Source organism: Podarcis tiliguerta (genome assembly GCF_965153285.1).
Source record: "Podarcis tiliguerta genome assembly, chromosome: 2".
In the NCBI taxonomy this organism is placed as follows: domain Eukaryota; kingdom Metazoa; phylum Chordata; class Lepidosauria; order Squamata; family Lacertidae; genus Podarcis; species Podarcis tiliguerta.
This window is the reverse complement of record NC_139535.1, coordinates 80,728,126-80,742,688: the sequence shown is the minus strand read 5'-3', so window position 1 is coordinate 80,742,688 and position 14,563 is coordinate 80,728,126. Positions and strand designations below refer to the sequence as shown.

The following is a 14,563-nucleotide window of genomic DNA, read 5'->3' as shown; positions in this document are numbered from 1 at the left end:
CATGATTTCCATTCTCATCCTGGGGCAAAGTTCTCAACTCAAGGTAACTCTTCCAGGTTAGCGGAGTTTGTAACCTGAAGCGTTTGTAACCTGAGATGTTTGTAACTCGAGGTACCACTGTACCTGGAAATCATGGTATTCTGCTAGTTAAGGAGTTTCCACAAGCCTTGAACCCATACACTGCCCCTCCTTTTTTCCTGTCCCTCCTTTTTCCCTTAAAGAAAGTGGAAAGTGGAAAATTTTAAACTAATCACAGTTCCTTGGTACGTTTGAACTCAGGGAACCGTAGTATATTTAAACTACTGGAGAACAAGCCAGAATCAAGATGGTTTCAGATCCTGGCTTATTCTCAAACCCTACTTAAAAATTTTAAAATTAGACAAGTCTTTTTCTTCTTCCTCCTACCATATGCTAGTATGTGTGCCATCCTAACCATGGAACCACACAAACCAACAGTATTGGCTGAGGGAGACTCAAGGGTGGAGATAACTACCTGTGGGTTACTAAACTCAGTTTCACCCTCTCGCACCTTGCTGAATGAGCTGGCAGCAGCTCCCATCCTGTGACACATCTCATAAAGAGGCCATCTTCAGAAAGAGGCCAGCTAGTTATACTTCTGCTAGGTAATCTATGTGCACATCAAAGGCTGCTTTAGCAGGCCTCTTATCCATTTATACCCAGTAGCATCCAAAACAACTGTCTAAAAGAAGTAGAGGGAGGGATGAACTTGATTCCAATGGAGTCCAGAGTCCATTGGGGCACTTTTATTATATTTTGCCCTTGCAAAGTTGATGTTTTTAAAAAGAAATAGCCAGGGTGGGTGGGCCCAAGTCAGATAAGGCCCATGGCTGGGGGGAAGCGAGCCATACTGCTATACAGTCATACCTCGGGATAAATACACTTCAGGATAAGTATTTTCGGGTTGCGCTCGGCGGCGACCCAAAGTAACGGAACGCATTACTTCTGGGTTTCGCCGCTCGCGCATGCGCAGACGGTCAAAATGACATCACACGAATGCACGGAAGCGACGAAACACGACCCGTGCACACGCAGACACGCAGACGCGTCTTACATTCTGTTCAGGATGGGAACAGGGCTCCAGAACGGATGAGTGGTGGGGGATGAGTGTTCAGACCCCTGAGCTCTCACTTGTGGGGTGCCTCAGGGTTCTGTCCTCTCCCCCATGCTTTTCAACATCTATATGCAGCCGCTGGGAGAGATCATCAGGAGGTTTGGGCTGGGTGTTCATCAGTATGCGGATGATACCCAGCTCTACCTCTCTTTCAAATCAGAACCAGTGAAGGTGGTGACGGTCCTGTGTGAGTGTCTGGAGGCAGTTGGAGGATGGATGGCGGCAAACAGATTGAGATTGAATCCTGACAAGACAGAAGTACTGTTTCTGGGGGACAGGAGGCGGGCAGGTGTGGAGGATTCCCTGGTCCTGAATGGGGTAACTGTGCCCCTGAAGGACCAGGTGTGCAGTCTGGGAGTCATTTTGGACTCACAGCTGTCCATGGAGGCACAGGTTAAATCCGTGTCCAGGGCAGCTGTGTACCAGCTCCATCTGGTACGTAGGCTGAGACCCTATCTGCCCGCGGACTGCCTCGCCAGAGTGGTGCATGCTCTGGTTATCTCCCACTTGGACTACTGCAATGCGCTCTACGTGGGGCTACCTTTGAAGGTGACCCGGAAACTACAACTAATCCAGAATGCAGCAGCCAGACTGGTGACTGGGAGCAGCCGCCGAGACCATATAACACCGGTCTTGAAAGACCTACATTGGCTCCCAGTACGTTTCCAAGCACAATTCAAAGTGTTGGTGCTGACCTTTAAAGCCCTAAACGGCCTCGGTCCAGTATACCTGAAGGAGCGTCTCCACCCCCATTGCTCTACCTGGACACTGAGGTCCAGCACCGAGAGCCTTCTGGCGGTTCCCTCACTGCGAGAAGCCAAGTTACAGGGAACCAGGCAGAGGGCCTTCTCGGTAGTGGCGCCCTCCCTGTGGAACGCCCTCCCACCAGATGTCAAAGAGAATAACAACTACCAGACTTTTAGAAGACATCTGAAGGCAGCCCTGTTTAGGGGAAGCTTTTAATGTTTGATGTATCACAGTATTTTAATATTCTTTTGGAAGCCGCCCAGAGTGGCTGGGGAAACCCAGCCAGATGGGCGGGGTATAAATAATAAATTATTATTATTATTATTATTATTATTATTATTATTATTATTCCTTTCACATCCCAAGATACCACTGTAGTCTCCTCTCCACCATGGTCCCAACTGGATTTCCATTCCATGTACACTACTCTGAATGGGAATAAAGCACCTACTGACGCCAATGGTAGCTTTCAGTAGGTATGATGGGCCATTTCAATCGGGAGCACAGCAGGGATGAAGGGTCCTGATTCAGCTCAGTTGCCACCCCCAGCCCGTTTATCTTTTTAAAGTCAACAACACGACAAACATCACATGTTGTTTAGCCCTTATCTCTTCTTAATACTAGCTTCTTAGGACAACGTGAACAGGTCACAGGATGGACATGGGTTAGATCCCTGTCATTATTTATCATCATCCTTGTTATGAGTTGTGACTATTGTTGTGACCATTTCCTTTAACTCCTGGCTTCTCTCTTAACTTCTCAGAGGACTCAGAGGTTGCAGAATCTCAGAGTCCTAGCAAAATTACTCTATTTGTTGTAGTGAAATCACTGTAATCACAAAATGCCTAGTTTGTTGCCGGATTTCACTGGTTTTTAAAAGTAGCCTCCTTAATCTAGCCTAGTGATATTTTAAAAGTTTGTATTCCGTGAGCAGAAAGATCAGTTCAATTCTTTGTGCCTATGCCTACTCAGAACCCTTTTTCAAGTAAAATCTATACCCAAGGCTAGGTAATAAACAGAAGTTTTCATTTTTCATTGTTAATGGGAATCATGCAAATACTTTAATGAAAGTCTCAACAACTGATTCAGTCCTTCACTCAGAACAGAGGTTGCACAATTTGAATTGGCTAATGCTACACTGATCACAGGGTCAGAAATGTCACAAGTGAATGAACAGAAGAGATGAAATGGAGAGATAAACTACAGTATTTAATTGTTCATTTCAAACCCCTCTCCTGCTGCTTTTCTACCCCCACTCTGCAAACGCAAACACACACCCACGCCCCGAAGTGTTCCATGTTATTAAAAAAGATGATGCAGGGAAAGAAACCATGGAGTGTAATTCAACACTGAGGTTCACTAGGATGTAAGGAAACAAAGAAGCTGGCCATTGCAGCGCTCAGAAAAATAATACACTGTTTTGATAACACAGGCATTCCCAGACAACCTGATTATTGAGCATTCATTCTGATTTGTTTGCGGGTTGGCCGGGCAATGTTAAGTCAAAGCAAGTGTTGCTCCACAATTTCCACTGCATTTCCTCATCACTTTCATTGTTGCAAGAACTTATAGCGAATTACAATTTTGCAACTTGAATTTGCAGGCATGTGATTAAATCCCACCCCAAAGTAGTGACCATCTGGAAGTGCCTGCCGCTTAGGAGATCACCACACTCAACATTTGTATGCGGTATATAAAGGGATGCAATAAAAACAAAGTAAAACAGAAATAACTCCTTCATTTTTATGCAACAAACTAATTCCAATATTCAGCTGTGAGCTTACACATTTTATGTTTTGGACACCATGTGGTTTCTAACTAACTTATTGCATCAACGCAATGATTTATGCTTGGGCAACAAAATGTTTCCCACTCTGCTCGCCTCTCTTCCCCCATGCATGCTGCATGCCCTTCCCAAATCTTCTCTGAAAGGTTTGGAAAACCCCAAATCGGGAGGAGAGTGGGAGAACATTCCTTTGCACATCAATCCTTGCTCCAACTGCACTTAGTTGGAGAAGCTTTTTAAGCAATTATGAGTGATATCCAAGAGAACATGGGAAGCAAACCAATGGAAGACTGGATAGACTCCAGAGTTCCCATAATCCAACTTAACATGTGAATCCTTACCTTTAATAGCTTAAAAGTAAAATGATGCTGAGGAGACTCTTGAGAGTCCCATGGACTGCAAGAAGATCAAACCTATCCATTCTTAAGGAAATGAGCCCTGAGTGCTCACTGGAAGGACATATCGTGAAGCTGAGGCTCCAATACTTTGGCCACCTCATGAGAAGAGAAGACTCCCTGGAAAAGACCCTGATGCTGGGAAAGATGCAGGGCACAAGGAGAAGGGGACGACAGAGGACGAGATGGTTGGACAGTGTTCTCGAAGCTACCAGCATGAGTTTGACCAAACTGCAGGAGGCAGTGGAAGACAGAAGTGCCTGGCGTGCTCTGGTCCATGAGTTCACGAAGAGTCGGACACGACTAAACGACTAAACAACAACAACAACAACAAAAATGATGCTATGTTGTGGTCCCTAGCACTACTCTAAAAACACCTGTCATGTGCTTAATAAGAGAAAGGAGTTGCTCTGTGTTCCTTTTATCAGCCTTCTATCATGCTGAAGACCTTTTACTTAGAAATTGTTTTCCCTTATACTGGCAGCAGCCAGAGTTGGTGACATAAACAGGGTACTTTTATGGTTGCCATGCCAAATAATGGCCAGTAAACCAAGCCAACCTACCACAACTATTATCTCCAAGCAATCCTAAACACTGGCAGTTTCCATTTAGCACACAAATGTGTGCCTTCTGGATCCTACAGAGCAGTCATATTCCTCCTGAATGGACATAAAAATCATTTGCAAAGCTATTTTATATCTAAATTTTATCTAATGAAATGCCATAGAAATCTTAAGTGATGATGATAGTCAAACTGTTTATACGCTTGATTATCTTATCTTTTCCAGGTTCAGGTACCTGGATTTAGAGTTAGCACATATTTCTTGAGGTGTCTCCATGAACACCAGTTCTCCATCTCTTGTCCCTCCTCGGCGGCATGCTGTGATTCACACTAATAGATGATCTCCAGACATCCGATACACTTTCTATATTTTAAACCTCGCCCTTTTGGAAAGGATCTCAGTTCTAATAATAATGGTATTAGAACCTGGGATGCTCTGACGCTCTACAGAATTTCCAATTTGTTTTTCTTTTCCTTTATATCTGTCAGGCAAAGTGCCCAGTACGCATCTTGAATGTCATTCAATTCATGCTTATTTATCTTTTAGCTCATCCTATTCTGTTCAGCGTCTGGGTGGGTATTTTTGTTGTGGTTTCTGGCTGTTTTTTTAACAAAATCATTTATTTTTCTCCTTGAAAATTCCTTCTCATGTTTGCTGTAGCACGCAATCAGTTGAAAAGATGCCTGGTGCTTCTTTTGGACTTTCCCGTTATGTCACATGTGCCACCAAAATGTTTAAGAGGTTAATCGTCAATAATGATGGGGTGAATAACTGTAGAAGGTATACATTTCCTTTCCCGTTTCGTCCAAGAGCCAACAGTGTATTTAGGATTTACGGGTCTTGCTGTGCAAGGGAGAGCAACAGAGACTGGTCTGGATTGGTGAAGATCAGGTGCCTGTATGTAATTTGGGAGAAGTGAAACTGAAGTACTGTACATCATGAGGTCTCTCCTCCTCTTTCCAATTGACTGGAGGCAGGAGCTTTGAGGTTGGATGTGTGAGAGTATTTAACCATGACTAACCCTCAGCCCCAGTTACAATGCGTTCATATTAGTCCCTTACAGTTTTATGCTATTTTGTTGTGAAATCAATCTCGGTCATCTGCTCCAGTGGGTAGTCTCTCTCTTCGGCCTTGGGTTAGTGTACACACACACACACACACACACACACACACACTTATTTAGTGCCTTTCCAGACAATAAAAGCAACAAAATTTTATCTGAGTGCTGTAACCACAGGAACAAATAAAGCCATAAGCCCTGCTGGGTCAGACCAAGAGCCCATCGAGTTCAGCATCCTATTACCCACAATGTCCGCTCAAGGTGCCTTATGGAAACTCACAAGACTTCCTTGTTCTTTCTTCCTAACAATTAGTATTTAGTAATATACTGCCTCTGAACACGGAGGTCAGATTTAACTATCATGTCTAAGCCCTGTGCTCTACAATGCATGGGGTTAGAGATGTGAAGGCCCAGGGAATGGGAAATTGTGTGTATGGTGTTTTTCTTCCAATTTTCTTCCTGCCCCCCCCCCCCAAACTTCAGATCTTTAGGGAATCTCTACAAATACAAGAGGCTCCTTACTTTAGAGGTTAGTGCTCCCACTCAAGGAGGAGATCCAGAATGGCAATGGTGGGGTTTTTTGGTTCATTTTCACAAGTCTCCTTGTGTGTTAACACTGTTGAAACACACCTGAAGTGGCTTCTGTGTTTAATCATTCTAGCTTTAATAAGATTATCAGCACTTTACCAAGGCTACTGGATTTGTGACAACCTGTCTCCCCTTATAATTCCTTTATTAACAATAGGGGGTGTGCAAGTTAAAAAAAACTATTAAAACATTATCAGCATTTGTAAGCATTAGCATATTCTTAGCAGATAATAAATGTTATCAGTGTAGTAAGGGTGTTAGCCTTTATGTTGGTTTTAACCTACAGCCCACTTTGAAATACTGAAGGGCAGAACAGCAGATAAAATCTGCACTTCGATATTTAAAAATAATGAAATTATTAATATTTGTATGATCTTATTCATTAGCTACATATATACATTGTACAGGAGGCAGGACAACAGGGAAGCCTGGGAACAATCTAAAGTGACGATAAACAAGCATGATGTCAACCATACTCTGGGACCTCCTTGATGGGAAAAAGTAGAACTTAACACTTCCTACGTCTTGTGGTCATGCCACCAAGGATGTATTTAGAGGAGGTTCAAGGGAAGACTCTGCTTTTTAAAAAACCCATGGAGGTTCCCCACCCTGCTTTTGACAGATGTTCTTATCATTAAATTGAGTGCTAAATGAGTTGTCTATCTTGCATAACCTACCATGCTTCAGGCGGGTTATGAAGTGCTGCTTGCAAATGCATCTGGTTTTGTTCTGTGCCTGATTATGAAGATGGTTATGAACACTAATTTTTAAAAAGTTGAAAAGCAGTTCCTTAGAAAACGGAGGAACCGCTTTTGTGAGTCACACTCACACATAAAAGAATGTTTTTTCCAAAATTCCGAGTTTTTCAGTACCAAAATTTTAATCATCCACTTCTTCTAGAGAGAATGCTTATCTGAAAGCATAACATCCCAGAGGTAACATATGCTAATGCTTTCTTATCAGGCTTATGAGGGCTGTTACTCTCCAGTTAGAAGTTACTTCAATTTGCATTTATCTAACAACCACTAACCTGCAATTATCTCCTGAATTTCACATTGTAGGGAATTGCTAACACAACACTTTAAAATTACTGCATGCCTAACATAATGATCTACTGTCTGGTCTTTGTTGTAACTACCTTAATTCAGAATGAAGTCAGGGCGTGGGCCTGAATAAGAGTTCAAAGGGTTTCAGGAGCAGGCAAGTTCAAGACTAGGGTGCAATCCTATGCACTTACTGGGTAGTAAGCCCCACTGAATATAGTGAGATTGACTTCTGAGTAAACACACAGGGGAGCAGTATTGTGGATTACATACCATCTTCCTCTATTTTATGAACAAAAGTTATTCACTGAACCATAGAACACAGAGCAGAAACTGATAATCTGCCTCTTAAATTGATCATGCCTTTCCCTGTCTTCAAGTCCAGTGGTATCAGTCTGCCATGGAATGCACACTGGTAGGAGAAAAATGATCTTATACATCTTTTAGAACAGAACAGGAAATCTTTTTAAAAGTTAACACTCACAATTCTAAAACTTATAACTGGAATTTTTTAAAGACTAATGCACCATAGACTGAAGATTTGTTCTTTATAATCTAACAATAAATAAAACTGTTCATGGGCCATCCAGTAATGTGTTCACAGTCTTTGTAGACCTAACTAGTGCTTTTGATTCCATAAATAAGCTTCAACTTAGTATGCCTATTGATTGTTGTGGCTACTTCAAAAGTTCCAGCAAAGAAAGCATTACATATGCCAACAAGTCAAAGTTACATTTTTGTCCCTTTTTATTTAATTGCTTATTAACAACATAATACAAGAGGTGCAATCTCCTGCCTTTTTCCTCCTGTTCGGATTCTGATACATACTAATGATTTGGATCTGTTGTCTGTTCACTGAACTGGTTTGAGGTCAATGCTAGTCAATTTCAACTCCTTTTTGCAATAAGTAACACCACAACACTATTTTAAAATGTGGGGTTGCGGGAGGTGGGGGGATTCTAAGTGGACAATGGATGACTGCTCCACAAATAGCAGGGGATCCGTTCATTCAAAACCCCGTTTTGAAACTATTACAACAAGCTATTTTTACAAAATGGGATGAATTGGTGTAGCCTGTCCTTACTATTTGAAAGGAAAGCAGTTGCCCTGAACTCTGGAGCAAGAGTAATACAGCTCTGCTGGAATTATGCTGGAACAGGTTTTTAGAGAAGCTCTTAGCATTATCCTCAGGTACCTCACCAACCCCGCTGGCAGAAGAGACGGACATACCCTCTATTGAATCAAGGTTTAAGAGGAGTGTAATAATCTGGTATTAATGCAGACTAAATAAAACTAATAATTAAAAAAATGTTTGTATGGAACAGAAGAGACGAGGGAGTAGGGCACATACCCATCAGGGCAGAAGGAAGCAATATTCACTTCTCATAGAATACAACAGATGACCAGTGGTGTCCAATCTGGACTATGTGAGCAGATTACAAACTTCCACACATTAACGGACGGGGAAGTGATGGATGATAACCACTCTTCTCAGTGGATGGCGTGATGCTACTGAAAAGGAGCCACACACGCTGCTTGCCTTGGAGTCTTTTAAAAAATGCTAGAAAAATCTGTGAAATGGGAAGACGAACATCGCTGCCCCCAGACACTTTAAGAAAGGGATCTGCAGGGCTACAGGTCCTAAGGGACCTTCACTTCAGCATCTAGGTGTGTTTGGATTCCAGCCGCCCTCATTCCTGACCAATGGCCCTACGGTGAGCGACGGACGCAGAATCCTGGCGTCCGACAACCTATAAAGGGCCACAGGTTCCCTCTCGCTGAATAAGTTATATGAGAGCCCTCTGCGGATTGGCTGGTTTAGATAACAACAAAGCGGGGGCGTGGCCTGTGGGCGGAGTTTCTGCTCGCAGGTGATGGCGCACCAGCGAGGGCGGGGCCTCGGCCGGCCCGTAGCTTCTCATCCCGACGCGGGCAACGCGCATCCCGCAGCTTCGCCGGATTCGTCCGCGCCGGGCGAGCGGCCACCGCAGCATCCAGAACTCTGGAGAATGAGAGCCGTTGGTGTTGTTGAGAATGCTCTTCACCTCCGCAATTAAGGCCGGGGAGGCGGGGCGAGATCTCGACAACCGTTACTTTCCCCCACCATGTGTGACGCAAACCCCGTTGCCATTGGCGGAGCGTAAGGCGCTGTGGGCCGCGATTGGCGAGGGCATAAGGGGTGGGCGGGTTTGGGGCGGAGAACGTTGTGGCAAGCTCTGGAAGATTCCTCCGCCCGCCGTATAAATAGGGAGGGGGAAGCGGCTGCCGCCGAGCTATAGCCTGGGCGGCCGAGCGAGGAGAAAGGTAATTGAGTCAGTGACTGTGAGAGCGAGGGCATTCGGCGGCTCGCGATGGGGAAGGACTATTACCGGATCTTGGGCCTGACCCGCGGGGCGACTGAGGACGACATCAAGAAGGCGTATCGCAAGCAGGCGCTGCGCTACCACCCGGACAAGAACAAGGACCCGGGCGCCGAGGAGCGCTTCAAGGAGATCGCCGAGGCGTACGACGTGTTGAGCGACCCCAAGAAGCGCGAGATCTTCGACAAGTTCGGCGAGGAAGGTGCGTGCTTGGGGCGCTGTGGAGGGAGAGGATGCTTGGGAGGAAAGGGTAGAAGCGGGGCTCTCGGGACCGGAGCGAAATCGGTCCCCCTGCACGTTCACACGGCTCCGAAGTCCCGCAGTGGGCTCGCAGCCGTTTGCTCTAGACCGGGTTACCGAGTGTCTTGCGTATTGTATATACCGCCTCTTAGCTGTTGTCTATTGTTATTTTATATGCGGGAAGAGAATGGGCGAGGAGGTGGAGGGGATCTGCTTGTAGTGTAAAGGACGGGATGCAAAATAAGCCCCGCTTTTTGAGGCATCATGGAGTCAGGATTAACGCCAACGCTGACAGTTTTTCATGCGTTGGGACAAATGGAAAGTTGAAGTTGAAACACTGTGGTATGTAGTTTATACGGTATGCAAAAAGCACAGGGAGGTCGAGCCAGCGTCCTTGAATGGGAGGAGATCATTAGAATATTATTATTTTACACTTACGTAAGCTAAGCAATTTTTCCTCCCGCAGAAGTTGCTTTGATACCGGAGAGTACAGTCAAATAGTGTCACCCCCCCCCCCCCCGTCGTAACTTTCCTCCTCTCTCCCTCCTGCCCCACCCTTGAGAGATAACATCTTCTAAAAATCTCTGCTTTTATAACTGATCAACTCTGCCATTTAGCTCTGTTAGGAAGCATTTCCCTGTAGAGTGGCTTTTGGAATGACTGTTCAGCAACTAATCTACCAGGACTGGTTTTCCAAGATAGGTGAAGGGAGGGAAAAGTAGGTGAGGAGAAAGAACAAGTTATTTTACTCTGTCGTCCTGGAAACTAGCCAGATGAGTTGCCATCTTTGAATTGTTCATATAGTATTAAGGTCACTCCTTAAAAATCCACCATTACCTTTCAGGTTCTTCCTGTTTGAGAAACCTACTTTGAAACAAAGTGGAAATCAATTAGGCAGGGAAGAAAGTGAAAAAACAACTTTATGTAGGATTTATCTCTATTGCTTTTCTGAGGATCTGTCGGTTTTTCAATAATAAACTTGTTCCCAGTACATGCTTTCCAGCAACTTAGTATGCTTTTTTTTCAATTGTTTATTTTTTTTAGAAGGAACTAAACACAATACTGTTACTTTTGTGATATATTAAGGCATGTAGCACATAGGATTGAAGTATTTAATTTAGTTACAAATATATTAGGTTAGTGTGATTTTTCTGGTATTCTGTTGCCTGCATTCATAGAAAAATGCTTAGCAGTTTCCTGTAACATTGTTGGTAACATGTATTGACAGGATAAATTGGGCTGCATGACAGGCTTTCTAAGATAGGTGGAGCCTTTGCTACAAAAAGTCTTCTAGTACTTGCTAGAAGATTCTAGCATACTCTTCATGCTAACCTGTTCTTTACAATGTTAGTTTTGATTTGTAGGTCTGTTCCCAATAATATTTATTGTCATGTTAAAGACCTATTTGTTTATACAGGCTAAGGTGAAATGCACTCTAAGTGGTGCTGTGTTTGTGTAGCAGCATGGATTCAGTTATTGATAATCTCTACAAAGTGTGAAGGTTAGCCAATGTAGGGCCTTCCAGATATTGTTGGATAGCAGTACACATCAGCCCCAACATGACCAACGTTGAGAGGGGATGGGAGTTATAACAAGGTGGAGGACACAGCATTAGCTACTCCTGAATGGTAGGGTTCTCAGCACACTGCAATTGAGAAAATGGAGAGAAAGAAGGCTGCAACAGTTCTGATAAAATCTTTACTTGGCATTTCTTTGCTAGCACGTGCTTGGCCTTTTGATACAGGACTTCCTTAGAAGTATTTGATTAAATTCCAGTGGTGTTCTCAGAGTTTAGTAAATTTTCGAATCACAGTAAGAGGCACTGAGAAAGAAGTTTTGAAGATTGGGAGTCCTAATATAAATCATGACAGAGCATAGTTCAGTAATTGCTGAAAGAGATTAATTTGTGTGTCCTTGTATGTATTTCAGGACTAAAGGGAGGTGGTCCCAGCAGCAGTGGAGGAGGAGGTCCCAATGGCACTTCATTCACTTACACCTTTCATGGAGATCCTCATGCCATGTTTGCAGAATTCTTTGGTGGGAGGAATCCTTTTGATACCTTTTTTGTCCAGAGGAATGGTGATGAAGACATGGATGTTGATGACCCCTTCACAAGCTTTCAGAACTTTGGTAACATTGGCTTTTCCCGTTCTCGTGGGGGCGCTGAACATATACGCAAGAAACAAGACCCACCCATCACTCATGAGTTGAGAGTATCCTTGGAGGAGATTTACTCTGGATGCACCAAGAAAATGAAAATTTCTCATAAACGTCTCAGTCCAGATGGGAAAAGCACACGCAATGAAGATAAGATTCTAACGATTGAAGTCAAACGTGGCTGGAAAGAAGGAACAAAGATTACATTCCCCAAAGAAGGCGACCAGACACCAAACAACATTCCAGCTGATATTGTATTTGTTTTAAAAGACAAGCCACATAACATTTTTAGAAGAGATGGGTCTGATATTGTATATCCAGCCAAAATCAGCCTCCGTGAGGTAAGTGGAAATTCCTGACTTGTTGCTGATTAATGAAGTGGGGAACAAAGGGTTGGATTCACCGAACATGCCCTGTCAGCAGAAGTCCTAGGCAGGGATTTCTATTTGTCCAGTGGGGCTTGCCTCTGAAATTGGCTTGTGGGGGGGCATTCAGAGAACCCCAGAGCTTTGTGGGGAGGAAGGGGGGGTCCTTCCATCAGGCGAGCTGTAATTCTTGCACAGATGGATTGTTCATGATAGCACATTCAACTCCATCTGAAGTTTCTAAATTACTAGATTTTGAAATGGGTAAAAATTGAGCATGTTCCAATCTATTTCCAACACGTGATTATAGTAAGTGTTTCTATATTGTGGGCAAACTATTAAGAGTATACTTCATCAGAGCCTCATGGGGAGTGCACTGAGGAAGCAGATCATGATACAGTAGCAGCAGCATGATTTCAGGCACAGTGAAATATTATGGGATGCTGACTGTATATGTAGCTTCAATGTTCAGCTCAAGAGTTGTCAGCATTTCCTCCTGTCTTCATGAACTCATCAGTTGTCATAGGCCCACTAAAAATACTTGGATTCACTGGGAATTACAAGAGGGAACTATTTACTGAAAAAGGTATTAACTTCTCTGGCTTGTGTTTGTGTTTAGGCTCTATGTGGCTGCACTGTGAACACACCAACACTAGATGGTAGGAACATACCAATGGTATTCAAGGACATCATTAAACCTGGAATGAAGCGAAGAATTCCTGGAGAAGGTCTTCCATTCCCCAAGAATCCAAGCCAACGAGGGGATCTTATTATTGAGTTTGATATAAGATTCCCAGACAGAATTCCACAGTCTTCAAAAAGTGTCCTAGAACAAATCTTGCCAATATAGTAAGACAGGCAGAACGGGACTGCTGTGCCTCCAAAGCAGAGGAATTGGAACTGGAATCAGGATTTCAGAGTCGCTTTTGGCAGTGGGTAGGGAAGTTAACTTCATGTTGCTAAAAGATTTCTGGGAAATCCATTCTTGCAAGATGAACATTGCACTTCTCAGTGACTTTTGGCTCAAGTTGTCATTGCTCAAAACATTTACAGCAATGCTCAGTTACCCAAGAGAAGGAATTGGCAGAACATCTTTTAATTGAACGTGGAAGATGACAAGCAATCATAATTCATGCCTTCACTTAGTTGGCTAACCCTACTTGGGCATGTCACATAGGTCCTCCCATAGGAAGGAGGAGATTACAATCTAAACTGGACTTCAGAAGTAAACACCTCCAATCTCTTGTTTTTGCTGTACTGTGTCTTATTGCATTCTGCACTATCTCATTCCCAGGGGGGTGGTACCTTTAATGTTCAGTTTTCTAACTTGCTTGTTGCTCTTAATGGTGCCCTTACTAAGCCATTCTAAAATGGTGCCATGTGTTGAAGCTCCTGGAAGGGAAGGTATCCTGAAACTTGGCCATAAATTGCCCTTTTCCAGTAGGTAAATTGGTGGAGTATGGCCTCCCCTGTTAAGCAAGCAGGATGCTGCCTTATAACTTCTGGAAAGCATGTAAGAAGTTTACAGGTTTTTTCAATGAAATCTTTGACTTCTTGCCATACACTGTTAATATGTCAGACTTGATCCTGGTTGGTTGATTGATTGGACTGGCAGAAAAGATGTAAAATGTTCAGTTGAAGACATTCTTTAATAAATAAGTATTTCAATAGGTGATAACTATTGAAACTGAAAAGAGTAAAGCATTAGTCATATTTCTTAAAGGTATTGTTTCTAGTAAAGGAACATGTATAGCCTCCTGAAAACATTTTTTAAAAAATATAACTAGTGTAAACAAACCTAGATGTGAGTGTTTATTGGTTCATGGTCATGAAATAAGAAACTTGTCATACTGAGCTTATTTCTTCAATGTTCTAGGTTTGAAAAATACCAAATTAATATTAAGTAGCTTAGTTTATGGGCTTAAAATTAAAATGGAATGCATTCCAAGCAATGAAGAAATGCTCTTTAGCTACAACATAAATCCACAGCTTCTGGTGGATCCTTGTCACTAAAATCTCTGAACAGGCATTCCACTGTGCTATCTGATCCTAAAGAGGGATTAAATGGAAGGAAAGTAACTGATTATTGCAGGCAAAGCTACCCAATTCTTCTAGAAATGCAACCTG

General features: G+C 43.2%; 2 protein-coding genes across 3 annotated transcripts in view; both read left to right on the top strand.

Annotated features, from left to right (window-relative positions):
• LOC310673126 (uncharacterized protein) overlaps window positions 1–3,611 on the top strand; it is a 32,341-nt gene extending 28,730 nt beyond the window's left edge. For both annotated transcript variants that reach the window (XR_014508873.1, XM_083431049.1), the window contains one exon: window positions 3,483–3,611. Coding sequence is in view for 1 of the 2 variants with exons in the window: in XM_083431049.1 (XP_083287175.1) it covers window positions 3,483–3,576 (94 nt within the window). In the remaining variant the exon portion in view is untranslated. The remainder of the gene's footprint in view (window positions 1–3,482) is intronic.
• A 3,132-nt stretch (window positions 3,612–6,743) lies between these two features.
• Window positions 6,744–13,684, top strand: DNAJB1 (DnaJ heat shock protein family (Hsp40) member B1). The gene is made up of 3 exons (XM_083431041.1): window positions 6,744–9,876; window positions 11,844–12,412; window positions 13,056–13,684. The coding sequence occupies exons 1-3, from the start codon at window positions 9,666–9,668 to the stop codon at window positions 13,284–13,286; spliced, it is 1,011 nt and encodes a 336-aa protein (XP_083287167.1). The 5' UTR covers window positions 6,744–9,665; the 3' UTR covers window positions 13,287–13,684.
• The last annotated feature ends 879 nt before the right edge of the window (window positions 13,685–14,563 follow it).

Coding starts and splice junctions, on each gene's coding strand:
- DNAJB1 (XM_083431041.1), top strand. CDS start 9,666: ATGGGGAAGGACTATTACCGGATCTTGGGCCTGACCCGCGGGGCGACT. Junction 9,877..11,843: donor CGACAAGTTCGGCGAGGAAG/GTGCGTGCTTGG, acceptor TATGTATTTCAG/GACTAAAGGGAGGTGGTCCC. Junction 12,413..13,055: donor CCAAAATCAGCCTCCGTGAG/GTAAGTGGAAAT, acceptor GTTTGTGTTTAG/GCTCTATGTGGCTGCACTGT.